At 51.8% G+C, this 13,340-nt stretch overlaps 1 protein-coding gene across 5 annotated transcripts in view; it reads left to right on the top strand.

Annotated features, from left to right (window-relative positions):
* Nucleotides 1-13,340, top strand: part of PRIMA1 (proline rich membrane anchor 1) — a 66,369-nt gene that overhangs the window by 51,780 nt on the left and 1,249 nt on the right. For 3 of the 5 annotated variants that reach the window (XM_043922392.1, XM_043922391.1, XM_043922394.1), the window contains exon 5: nt 6,674-7,075. The exons of 1 other annotated variant lie outside the window; for it this stretch is intronic. In XM_043922392.1, coding sequence (XP_043778327.1) covers nt 6,674-6,902 — 229 coding nt within the window. In that variant the 3' untranslated portion in view covers nt 6,903-7,075. Of the gene's footprint in view, nt 1-6,673; nt 7,076-10,285; nt 13,104-13,340 lie in introns of those variants that run through there. One more of the 5 variants, XM_043922396.1, reaches the window with a different exon arrangement.

The raw sequence follows: 13,340 nt of genomic DNA, 5'->3' as shown, positions 1-13,340 counted from the left end.
CCCTGGAGGGGGCACCATGCTAGTTTGGAGCCGGAACTGGGTTTTGGAATCTGATCGAAATTCAGACTCCAGTTCAAGCTGTGTGACCAGGAGGAAATCACTTTTCTGGCCCTCAGTTTCCCTATCAGTAAAACGGGGATAAAGAATAATTATCTTGCCCCCAGGCAGAGGTGAGATGCCCTCTGTGAATGGTCTGCACAATATGTATACTCAGCAGTGTCTGGTATAAGTGCATGCTCACCAAGAGCTGCACCAGCTTTCACTGTTTCCATAGTGGAAGATAGAAAAAGGATGACAGAGAAGGGAGCAAGGTTCTCTTGGGAGAAGGAGAAGTAGAGATGCCTCAGAGAAGGTCTTCTGTGAATGCTTCGGCCAACTGATGCGAAGAGCTGACCCCCTGGAAAAAGACTCTGATGCTGGAAAGATTGAGGGCAGGAGGAGAAGGGGGCGGTAGAAGATGAGATGGTTAGATACTGACTGTCAACCATCACTGTCCATCACCGACTCAATGGACATGAGTTTGAGTAAACTCCGGGAGATACTGAAGGACAGGGAAGCCTGGCATGCTGCAGTCCATGGGGTCCCAAAGTCAGAGACAACATAGTGACTGAACAACAAGAAGACTGGGTTTTGAAGGATGAATAGGAGTGCTCCCAAAGGGTCATGAATGACCCAAACAGCATATTATCTTTCAGTAACACTTGGAAGGAAAGTTATGACCAACCTAGATAGCATATTAAAAAGCAGAGACATTACTTTGCCAACAAAGGTCCATCTGGTCAAGGCTATGGTTTTTCCAGTGGTCATGTATGGATGTGAGAGTTGGACTGTGAAGAAAGCTGAGCGCCGAAGAATTGATGCTTTTGAACTGTGGTGTTGGAGAAGACTCTTGAGAGTCCCTTGGACTGCAAGGAGATCCAACCAGTCCATCCTAAAGGAGATCAGTCCTGGGTGTTCATTGGAAGAACTGATGCTGAAGCTGAAACTCCAGTACTTTGGCCACCTCATGCAAAGAGTTGACTCACTGGAAAAGACCCTGATGCTGGGAGGGAGTGGGAGCAGGAGGAGAAGGGGACGACAGAGGATGAGATGGCTGGATGGCATCACCGACTCAATGGGAATGAGTTTGAGTAAACTCCGGGAGTTGGTGATGGACAGGGAGGCCTGGCGTGCTGCGATTCATGGGGTCACAGAGAGTCGGACACGACTGAGCGACTGAACTGAACACTTGCTGTTATTTCTGTTAATTACCATCTCGCTTTGATGCTTTTGAACTGTAGTGTTGGAGAAGACTCTTGAGAGTCCCTTGGACATCAGGGAGATCAAACCAGTCAAGCTTAAAGGAAATCAATCCTGAATGTTCATTGAAAGGACTGATGCTGAAGCTAAAGCTCCAATACTCTGGCCACCTGATGTGAAGAACTGACTCATTTGAAAAGACCCTGAGGCTGGGAAAGATTGAAGGCAGGAGGAGAAGGGCACGACAGAGGATAAGATGATTGGATGGCATCACCAACTCAATGGACATGGGTTTGAGCAAACTCTGGGAGATGGTGAAGGACAGGGAAGCCTGACGTGTTGCAGTCCACGACTGAGCGACTGAACACCACCACCATCTCACTTTGCGTTTCAAGCAAGCAGGCACCTTATTGAGTTGGGGTCTGAAGCTCCATGTTGTTATTATTGAGGCCTGACTGCGATTACAACACAGTAGCTCTGGCCCCACCCCTCAATTTCCAGTTCTTAGCCCCCTCCCAAACAACGGCCTCAACCCCATGGACTGCAGCATGCCGGGCTTCAGGGGACGTTAGGGGACAATATAATCAAAAGAGGAACAATAATGTTGCTTGCAAAACACCAGAGGATTTGTTAATATGTTTTTAAGAAAGTTTTTTTTTAAATTCCCTAAGGCCCAAAGTTAGAGGATCTCTATTGAGCAATCATAAGACCAAAGTTATTTAAACTTTGCCCTTTTAATCAGTTGTTCTATGTGATTTCACTTTAATAATTGAAAAGTGGAAAGAGTAAACCATTAAGTTGAAAGTCTTAAAACCTGCATATGGTCAGGCACCCAGGGCGAAGGGCCTCATCAGGCCAACAGCCGGGACGCCAACAGCCGGGACCAGGCAGGAGAGGCAGGAGTCATGTGAACCCTGATGTGGATAAAAAATCGTTTCAGCTGAGAGCCTGCTGCAGCGGGAGGAGGATTTTAAGAAGCAGAGCAGGGCAGGCATTCAAAAGCACCAGGAAGCCCCTGTGATGGGGGTGGGATGGGGAAATGGGGGGGGTGGGGGGGTTGGAGATGAGGGTAGAGGGAGGCTGGAGGAAGCCCCAAGCCCGACAAGGGGAAGTGGTTGTCCCACCAGGTGTAGCCGCTGCTGGCCCATGATTCAGTAGACACAGGGAGCCATTGAAGGTTTTAGGGAAAGTGTTCAAGATCCACCCAGGGCACTGTCAAGAGGGTGGGGACACTGCCAGAGAGTTGGGGGTACTAGTCCCCTCAAAGACCCCCTTCCCTCAGAGACAGGCTGCATCATCTATTTTTTTAAGATTCCTTTCTTCCCGTATAGACCATTACAGAGTAGTGAGTAGAGGTCCCTATGCTATACAGTAGGTCCCTGCATGCTAAGTCGCTTCAGCCGTGTCCGACTCTTTGCCACCCTAAGGGCTATGGCCTGCCAGGCTCCTCTGTCCATGGGATTCTCCAGGCAAGAATACTGGAGTAGGTTGCCATGCCCTCCTCCAGGGGATCTTCCCGAACCAGGGATCAAGCCCACGTCTCTTACTGGCATGTGGGCTCTTTACCACTACTGCCACCTGCAAAGCTCCGTAGGTCCTTATTAGTTATCGATTAACATTTTTTCTATAGAAGTGTGTATAATGTCGATCCTAGTCTTCCAATTTATCACTCCAACCCACCTCCTGGTGGGTTTCCCTGGTGGCTCAGTGGTAAGTAATCCACCGGCCAATGCAAGAGAAGCGGGTTCGATCCCTGGGTCAGGAAGTTCCCCTGGAGAAGGAAATGGCAACCCACTCCAGTATTCTTGCCTGGAAAATCCTATGGACAGAGGAGCCTAGCGGGCTACAGTCCATGGAGTTGAAAAAGAGTCAGACACGACTTTAGCGACTGAGCACAAACTTATTTAAAAGATGAGGCATGCATCTTTTAGAATTATGGTTTCAAAATGCATCATCTTTTTAATAAACTGAGGCTCTTCCAAAAGATACGCTTCTGCCGCCTCTCTGCTCCAAACCTCTCCTGAAGAAACGGGCTACCTGCTCCAACAGTAGGAGGGCTGGGCGAACCTAACAGGTGAAGCAGCTCACTTGGATGTCTCCGCTCTGTGGCGTGTCCACCGCGTCTGTCCTGCCGGGCTTTGCTTCCACCGAGCTGGGGGACTCCCGGGAAGGCGAGGGAAGGTATCACCCCACCTCCCGTCAGAGCACCAGAGGAGCCTCCCTCGTTTCCTTCCACCGGCTCTGGGGTCTTGGTTCCCGAGCCTGTCAGCCGCCTGGAAAGACAGACAACTCACCTCAGACGGCTTAGTGGATCCCTCCCGAAGCGTGGATGGGACGCCTTCCGGGGTGTGGGCGGTGCTTCCTCCCCAGGGGTGTGGGCGGGGCTCCAGCCAAAGGAATGGGCGGAGCTCCCTCCAGGGGCTTGGGCAGATCCTGAGAACAATAGAATTCTTGAAGCATTTCACGAACAACAGAGGTGCAAGCTGTTAGCACCCCCCAGGACAGAGGATGGGTGCAGTACCAGGGAAACCTACAGGGCCTGGAGACTCAAAAGAGGGGCTAATCAGCAGGACCTGTGGTTGGAACTGCTGGAGATGGCAGCCCTGAAAAACAAGTGGGTGGAGAAAACTCCCCAACCTTTCTCCACGCTCCCAGCTATCCTGAGGTGCCTCCCATTGGCTGAAACAGGGGAGCCCAGGAGATACCAGCAAAGGTGTCAGCACCCCAGCCCATGTAGTAAATGGAGCGCAGTCCCTTTTCTGCCTTGGCGCCAAAATCTGCATCCTCTTCTGGAGCAAGACCCAGCCCTCTGCCAGTCCAGATCCTCACGGTCCAGAGAGGGCGTCCCTGGCGCCCAAAGATGGATAATCTGTATCAGGAGTGGGTGCTACTCAGGCACCCGAGTGGCCAATGGAGGCAACAATAGAGTCTGGTTCTCCCAGAACCCTCCTGGAAGGTAGCTTGACCTGGAGAAGATGGATCAGCCCCTTGTGGGCTGCGGAAGAAGGAGGCAGCAGAAGTTACACCCAGTGCAGGACAGCAAACGCCCCCTCCCCACTCCCCCAGCTGACCTCTGTAAGAGATAGCCTAGCCAAGCAGCTGTCTGTGTGCATTTCTCTCCAGAGTAAATGGAGGATTTCTTCCTCTCAATCAATTCTCTTTGGTTAATAATTCATCTGAAACATGCCTTCTCTCTCAGGAAACAAAAGCATTGCATGTCGCTGTGAAACCATTAGAAGGGAAATTCAGTGATAAACCCTGCTTTCTTAAAAAAACCCTCTCACCGCCTGGAGTCCTAGGGGAGGACTTCCTAGAGATCTTTGTGAATGGCCACAACACAGCCTTTTGGAGCCAGATTGCTTAAAGGATGGTTCTAGAATCAATTGGGATGGAAAGGAGGTGATTCTGCAGGTGCCAGCTTGGCTTGGCATGTGGGGTATGGCCTTGGGGAGGGGAGGAAACTGGGGAGCAGATGCAGACAGAGCACCTTCTCCGTGCCCTCTCTAGTCATTGACCTTGATAGCAGGGAGGTTGGGTGTGGTTAGGACTTTCTACATACAGACACTACTTCCCAGGTGGTACTAGTAGGTAAAGAACCCACCTGCCAGTGCAGGAGACATAAGAGACGCCAGTTTGACCCCTAGGTCGGGAAGACCTCCTGGAGGAGGAAATGGTAACCCACTCCAGTATTCTTGCCTGGAGAATCCCATGAGCAGAGGAGCCTGGTTGGGCTACAGTCCACAGGCTCGCAGAGTCAGACACAACTGAAGTGACTTAGTATGCATGCACATACACACACACTCAGTGGATCAAATTTCATCTTGTGACTCAGCAAACATCCCCAATGTCCCAGCTCTGCTAGGTGATAAGGTGCACAGGGGGCATCCAGGTCGGGGGAGCCCAGAGGAAGGGGACCTCACCCAGACCAGGGGCCCTGAGAAGTTTTTTTGGAAGAGGATGGGCATCCCACGTGTTAACCAGTGGGACTAACACATGCAGTGGCCCCCAAGTCCTCTGTCAATAATCCAAATTCTGGAGATTTCCCCACCATGGGAAGCCCACACAGTTTGCATTCAGTGGCTCATTGCCCTGGCTTTGGCGTGAACAACTTCTTTATCCGCAGGCACAGGATGGTCAGGCCCCAGAGCCCTTGGGTGTTCTGGACGTCGTGCTCCATCCAGGCCTCCTCCCCACCCAGGGCCTGGCATGTACCTGTCATCAGACCACAGGACAGCCTGGAGCTGTTTGAAGAACCCAGGACTGGGTGTCCAGACCTTTGCATTCGATTCCCAGCCCCAGCCCAGTTCAGTGGGTATCACTACCCTCATCTGTAAAGTGGGGGAGCCCTCCTAGTCTCTACCCAGCTCCCTGAGCTTTTGTTTCCCGGCCCTGGGATGTCGGGGGGACCAGTGTCACCAGATCCTTTCGCTGCCAGATGTGTAAATACTGGGCCAGGTGCCAGGGCTGTGCTTGGCCTGGGCACTTCCAGCACAGCCCCTGGCCTCACTGCCCACACTTCTGCAAGGACACGTGGGTGTTAACCAGACCCACCCCCCCACCCCCTCCACAGTTCAGTCACTCAGTCGTGTCCGACCCTTTGTGACCCCTTGGACTGCAGCACACCAGGCCTCCCTGTCCATCACCAATTTCCAGAGTTTACTCAAACTCATGCCCATTGAGTCGATGATGCCATCCAACCATTTCATCCTCTGCCGTCCCCTTCTCCTCCTGCCCTCAATCTTTCCCAGCATCAGGGTCTTTTCAAATGAGTCAGCTCTTCGCATCAGGTGGCCAAAGTATTGGAGTTTCAGCTTCAACATCAGTCCTTCCAAAGAACACTCAGGACTGATCTCCTTTAGGATGGACTGGTTGGAGCTCCATGTAGTCCAAGGGACTCTCAAGAGTCTTCTCCAACACCATAGTTCAAAAGCATCAATTCTTCGGCACTCAGCTTTCTTCACAGTCCAACTCACATCCATACATGACCACTGGAAAAACCATAGCCTTGACTAGACGGACCTTTGTTGACAAAGTAGTAGTATTGCAATGGGAGAGTCGTGTCTGGAGGGAAGACCAAGGCTCTGTGAGCAGGGAGGAGGAACCTTGTCCACGGTGAGACAAAGACAAGCTCCAAGGTGCACGGTGTCCACTGCCTGGGTAGGAGGGCCAGGGAGCACCCCACAGGCACGAGGACTCCCAAGACTGGGGCCGCTATCCTAGGTGGGTTTGTGCCCTCCACCCTTCATGGGGAGAAGAGGCCGGTATGGCGGAGACATGGCCCCACCCCTCCCAGGCCCCTCCCTGGAGCCATCCCCACTCCCCAGGCGCAGGAAGAGTGCGCCGCCTCCTTTGGCCGCGCACAGCGTGGGTCTTGCACCCTCTGCCATCGATTAGCCATTAAGTCACTTGACAGCCATTTCCTTCTAATTTACAGGGTATTGGCTGAAAGACCAATAAAAGGATGTGGAACAGTTTGGCAGACCCTGCAGGCCGCTAATTGCAGACAGCGAGCAAGCCTGAGGCTCCTGGGAGCAAGCGGCAGTGTGTGCGCGTGCCCGAGTGTTCCCGGGCACGCGCGTCAGCTTTTTGTGGTCGAATTGCTTCCAGTAGAACAGGCACTTTTGAACACCCAGGTCTGCTTGACCGGCCTTAGGACCCACTGACTGGCACAGACTGCTCACACATATTTATTGAGCACCTACTGTGTGCTGGGGCCTAGACTAGGCGTTGGGGATGTGGTGATAAGCAAGACTGAGTTCCTGTTCATCCCCTCCTAATGGGGGAAGCAGATCAAACATAGACACACCAGCAAATTAATAAACGAACTGTTTTAAAAGGCTATGAGTGCTATGAAGAGGGAAAAAAAAAAAAAAAACTCAGGGTAATGGGGGAGAGGAAGTGAAGGGGGTAAATGCGAGGTTGCTTTCTCCATCCCAAGTGTCAGTGTCATGCGTGCCCCTTGCGGGGTCTTTATGGTTGGAAAGTATGGTTAGGGCTTTGAATGTTCATTATCACTTTTTAATTCAATTTTTATTTTACTAAAGCAATATATGCAAGTAACTAAAAAAGTAAAATGAGAAAAGAAAAAAAAAAAAAGTAAAATGAGTCTCAGCCTATTAAGAAAACCAGCAGCCCCCAATTGTTCCTCTTTCTCCCCCAAATCTCATTCGTAAGAGGCAACCACTTTTTTAAAAGTATTAATTTACTTATTATTTGGCGGTGTCAGGTCTCAGTTGTGGCACATGGTCTCTCCAGGTATGGCCCGGGTTTAACTGCTCCATGGCAGGTGGGATTGTAGTTCCCCAGTCAGGGATTGAACCCACGTCCCCTGCATTGCAAGGTGAATTCTTAACCACTGGACCACCAGGGAAGTCCCAAAGGCAACCACTTTTGAGTGTTAGTTGTTTCTCCTGGTATTTCCCTAAGTGATATGGATACTCTACATTTTCTGTTAATTTTAAACATTATCCACTGATTTTTCACTATAGAAGGTACAAGATTTAGAAACCTAATACTACTCTGAAATTTATAATACAAAACACCTGCCCTCTTCCCAACTACTTCCTCTAGGTACCTCCAGTGAGGGGATCAGTGACCACCCAAGGTCCCCTCCATATGACAATGTATAAATATTGTTCACAGCTGAGTCATGTAGTGTACTATGATTAGTTTCCTTCTCTGGAGTTAGCAGTGCCTTCTCCCAATATGGTCAGATGCATTAGGTGATCAATTTGTCAGTTCCGTGTTTGTCTTGGAGATTCCGTCCTCCTCTGCAGGTGAATGGTAGCTCTCTGGGCTTGATCTGCAGCCATTGGGCTATCGTTGTCTTCAGCAGCTTTCCAAGCCTCCCCTCTGGGAGCTTGTCACACTCAGCTCTCTCCCTCTCCACCTCCCACTCCAGTTCTTCGTTTCTTCAGCTTGACTCCATCATGGAAGATTTTTCCAAGATTTTTCCTGAATCATAGACTCAATAGCAGATCAGTCTGTGAAGTTAGTTTTCTTTTTAGGATTTACATTATTTTGGGAGCTTTGGGGTGGCCCAGCAGAGGGTTAGCTCTTATTGAGTGTGTGACAAGTTGAGAAGCCGTGGTTCCCCGGGCAGCTGGGAGACTGTGGAGGAGGGCAAGAGAGATCCCTCTGTTGTCTGAGCCAGAATAAGCCCCCATGGTCATAGGAGGAAGCTGTGGCTCAGGTCACAGAGGTTTCCAGCCTTCCTCTCTCATTCTTTGAGGATTCAGGTAGCTACCCTCCTGGCTTCCAGCTGAGTCCTTACTGCTCACTCAAGACCCAGTTCAAACACACCTCCTCAGTCATGGTGCCCTGGGCTGGGGTGGATCTTTCTTTCTCACCAGGTTCTTTGAGTTGTAGCTCTCCCTGGATTTGTGTTTCTGCTTTCTGCTCTAGGTCAGTTAAAAACATTTGGTGTTTGCATGTTCGTGTGCTCGAGTGTGTGAGTGACGGTGCACACACACACACACATTAGAGGGGGAAGCCGCCATCCTTTCTCACCCATGATGTCTCTCTCCGCCACAGCGCCTGGCATGTACCTGGCAGGTAGTAACTCTTCCATGACTTTCCGTGTCATGAATGGAAGCTTGTTTGTGTAGATTTGAGAAATTCCACCTTTAAAACTGACTCAGACGGTAAAGAATCTACCTGCAATGCAGGAAATCCAGGTTCAATCCCTGGGTCGGGAAGATTTCCTGGAGAAGGAAATGGCAACCCACTCCAGTATTCTTCCCTGGAGAATCCCATAGACAGAGGAGCCTGGCGGGCTACAGTCCATGGGGTCGCAAAATCTGGACATGAGTGAGCAACTAACATCCCTCTCCAAGGGTCCTGCGTGCTGTGATAGGTGGTGAAATCCCCTCCCGGCAGTAGGAGGCAGGTTGCGAGGGCCAGTTGCTCTGTCTGCCTGGGATCCTCTGCGCAGTGGGGCCGTGGAGCCCAGTGCTGGCAGATGGGAGACTCAGACAAGTCTCTGCTTCTTAGACCTTTTTATCCCCAGGAAACTCCATTCTCTTGGAACTCAGCTTTCCAGATACACTGGGTCAAGGTCATGGGGTAGGGTAAAGGGATAAATAGCAATTCCTCATACAAGGAGTCCTCGATGGCTCCCACTGCACTCAGAATAAGATCCAGAGGCCTTGTCCTGCCAGCCGGGTCCCAAGAAGGACCCGATCCCAGAACCTCCACAGCACCATCCTTCAACAGGCTCAGCAGACATGGCTGAACATGGAAACCCTGGGCAGGGGTGGGGGCAGGGGCAGTGAACACAGGCGGCTTGACTGAGTGTGGGGCTGTTCATAGCCACATGCCTGGCTCATCTCCCCTGGTGATGGCAGAGGATTTGGGGCGAGAAATGGGGTGCTGCTTCTCATTGTCAGGGGACGCCCTCAGTGGCCCAGAAAGGCTTTTTTTTTTTTCTTGGTTTCTAGACCCAGATTTGGAGAAGTCTGCAGTGTACAGAGGCATCTCGTGGTGGAATTCTGTGTATGTGAGTGTGCATGGATGTGTGTGTGTGTGTACGTGCATATGTATGCATGTGTGTATAGGCATGTATGAGTGTATATGTGCATGCATGTGTGGATGTGTATTATTGAATGTGTATATGGGCATGGATGTGTGTGTGCTGAGGGTGGACCATGGGGAGAATAAATACCTTTGGAAGAGGAAGTCTGAGACCTTTAACCTCACGTCGCTTAGAACAGACCCTCCATGGGCTGTGGGACACAGGAAACGAGCCAGCAGCCTCTACTCTCAGGGTCTCAGAGCTGTTCTTTGCCTCCAGCTCCCCCCACCCCCGACAGAGTGGGAGGCTGAGGGGGGAACCCATCACAGCGCTGTCAGCAGGAAACGGAAGGGGGTCCTGGCTCTCCCTGCCCAGGTATTCTGCTGGCGGTGAGCCGTCAGGGCCGCCCTCCAAGCAGAGAACGTGGGGCGCCCAGGGTGGGAGTTTTCTCAAGGTGGGAGACCCTGCCCTGCGACATTTGGGAATTGGACATGGAGCCAAGGAAAATCTCACTTCCCTTTTTCTTGATTTTAGGAACCAGGCCATGTAGGCAGCCGTGTGTGCCCAGCTTTTCCTGCACCCAGGCAGAAAGGTGTTTTTCTGGTTTAGCAGGAACCAGAGGTGGCTCAAAGGGGGCCGGGCTGGGTCCCCACCAGCCCCCCTGGCACTCAGGAGCCCCCTGGGGTGCACACTAGGTAGGAAGTCTCTGCAGACTGGAGACCACTGGCAACAGGAGCAGCTCTGCGCTGACCCCTTTCCAGCTGTATCATACTGAGAACTAACATGCACTTATGGAGCACTTACTGTATGCCAGATGCTCCTTGAGGGGCTTGACATGCATTAACATATTTAATCCTCCCCATAGGTCTATGAAATGGACCCCGTTATTGTGCCCGTTTTATAGACCAGGAAACCGAGGCATGGTGAGGTTAAGTGACTTGTCCAAAGTTACACAGCTAGAAGGTGGGAGAGCTGGGTTTAGTGAGCCAGACATCTGCTTCCCAGCCCTTCCGCAGCATCACCCTGAAGTGCTGTGCTGAGAGAGAGGTTGGGGATGGGGGTAGGTGTTCAAGACAGAGCATTGTCCTACTGTAGGTAAAACTCCAATGTCCACCAGGCTCCAGTGAATCATGGAAGGGCTTCGGGGAGTGGGCTGGGGCAGCAGCCCAGGGAGCAGAGTGGCTGACAACTCAGCTCCATGGGGGAGGGGAGCAGACCAAGTGTGCTTCTCAGGAGAGTCCTTGGGACAGCCCATTCTCCCCTCGCCCCGCCCAGGCTCTTGGACTGCTCCTGAGAGGTGCTGCGCTAACCAAAAGTTGCCCTCTTTGCTGGATGGAGCCCCCACTGAGACCCCCTTTCCTGTCTGGGAAGCTGGCTGAGCCATTGAGAAGGCCCTGGGACTCTCTACTGGTCCTGACCCCAGTGTCCCTCCAGCCGCCGTCCTCTCCACCCAAGTCCCAGGAATGGGGGTCTCGCAGCCAGCAGCCTGGCTTTAGAAATGTCCCTTCTCCTCATGGAGGAAGGAATACTGCTCATTTCCTACCCCCTCCCTAAAAAGGGCTGAACTGTGTGCCCTCCAGGCTCTACCCATCTCCATTTAAGTTCCAGGACCCCTTCATCTTGGCATTATCTACCCTCAAAGGCCCTTAAGCCTCATCTCCCCTGTCCTTACCCATTTCAGTTGACTTTTCAGACCTAGCCCAAGACTGAATATTTATTAGGGAGAAAAGCAGAGAAATCTTTGGGCCCAGAGATTTTTGGGGGAAGAGGGGGCAGAGATTTTTTACTTTATTTTCTGGAATTCTGATTCTGATGAAATCCCTCTGTATTGATGATAAATTTAGGAATGTCAGTTAAGTCCCTCAGGGGCCTCATGTTGGGGGCCACACAGGATCTCACTGTAAGAAAATGCAACCCACACCCCCAATTTTCAGGTCAGGTAGAACTCACTGAGTCAGAATCAAACCCACACAGCAAGGTCAAAAGTACTTGAGGCCCCTGGAAAGGGATAGGTGGGAGGGAGGAAGGGTAAGAGAAACAGAGGGAGAAAGGCCTGGGGGAGAGGGAGACTCAAAGCCTGTCATTTCCAGGAGCCCATCACAAACAAGGCAACTCTTCTGAGCCTTTTCTGAGTTCCAGAAAGTGTCTGTGAGCATCTATAGAAATGGGGTTTGGGGGACCCTAGAACACAGCATGTGCTGGGTTAAAGCAAAATGAGACAGGCTTCTGGGAGCAGAGTCTTGAGAACCTAGGGGAATCTCCAAGAGGAGGGTGGAGGAGGGCCTTCCCAAGGTGATTGGACTACAGGGCCCATTTGGGGATGGAGGGTGGGGGAGGCCCGCTTTATCATCAGTAGCAGCAGAATGGTGATTCAGTAGAAAGATGTTTGGATCAAGACATGGTAGGAGTGAGTGGTGCTCCAAGCCTCACCACATACAGGTGGGTGGGGTAGGGGGTGGTCATCGGGCAAGTCACAGCTTTCCCAAAGCCTCAGCTTCCCTATGAAATGAATCTCGCAACTTCAGGTCTGGCTTCTTCAGGGGACCATTGTGAGAGGGGACAAGAGTGTGGCTGCTCATCATGTTGCCTCTGAACAGGCCTGATAGTCCCGTCCCCATGAAACTACTGATAACCACCTCACAGACCCTCCCTCCCCTCAACTAATCGCCAACAACCTTATCCCATAGGCATCAAGCTGTCTGCCTACCAGTCCTCCTGCTGGGTTTGGGGAGGCGCTAGGGACATTTGAGAAGGCTTTCAATCAATCCCTAGGCTTTCAACGATGACCTAAACATTCAGTTTAGACAACACACAATGAAGGCCAGTTCAGGCTCAGCCCCAATGTTTTTGGGGATACAGGAGGTGACCGAGCTGCCACCTCTTGGGCCTCAGGTCCACCCAAGAGACAGCAGGATTGTGCCATGGGGTTGGGCTACACAGCCTATATGGTGTGGACCCATCAGGAGGCTGTGGTCACTCAGGCCTGGGGCTGGGAGCTGAAGTCCTCCTGAATGACCAAGAGAGGAGGTGGGATCTGAGCCAGGCCAGAAAGCAGTGCTGCGAATTCAGAGTCTCAGCAAGTGAGCACAAGCCTTCTCAGAGTTTCCCTCCCAGCCTTCCCCATGCCCGGCGTGCCTAGGAGGAATGGCTCCTGGGGTTATAGGGCCTTTGGAATGAGCTTCCAATGATGCGACGTGAAGTGTTTGAGAACCACGGGTGTGCACTGATTTAGTTTGGACATTCACCATCACTATCACCACTGTCTCCCTCTCTGCCATCACCATGATGATCACTGCCATCCACTATGCCACCGTTTCTGTTACCGCTGTCATCACCACCATCCACCACCATCACCATCTCTGTCATCACCACCATCCATTCCACCACCAGCATTACCATCACCGTCATCACCACCATCCACTCCACCACCAGCATCACCATCACCGTCATCACCACCATCCACTCCACCACCAGCATCACCATCATCAACTCTACCATCCTCCCCACCACCACCTCCATGACTATCACCACCATCTCCGCTCACCATCACCACCGCCTTTACCATCGAGGCCACCACCCCATCATCTCC

The sequence above is a fragment of the Cervus elaphus genome, chromosome 13 (assembly GCF_910594005.1).
Source record: "Cervus elaphus chromosome 13, mCerEla1.1, whole genome shotgun sequence".
Taxonomy (NCBI): Eukaryota; Metazoa; Chordata; class Mammalia; order Artiodactyla; family Cervidae; genus Cervus; species Cervus elaphus.
This window is presented reverse-complemented; position numbering and strand designations above follow the sequence as displayed.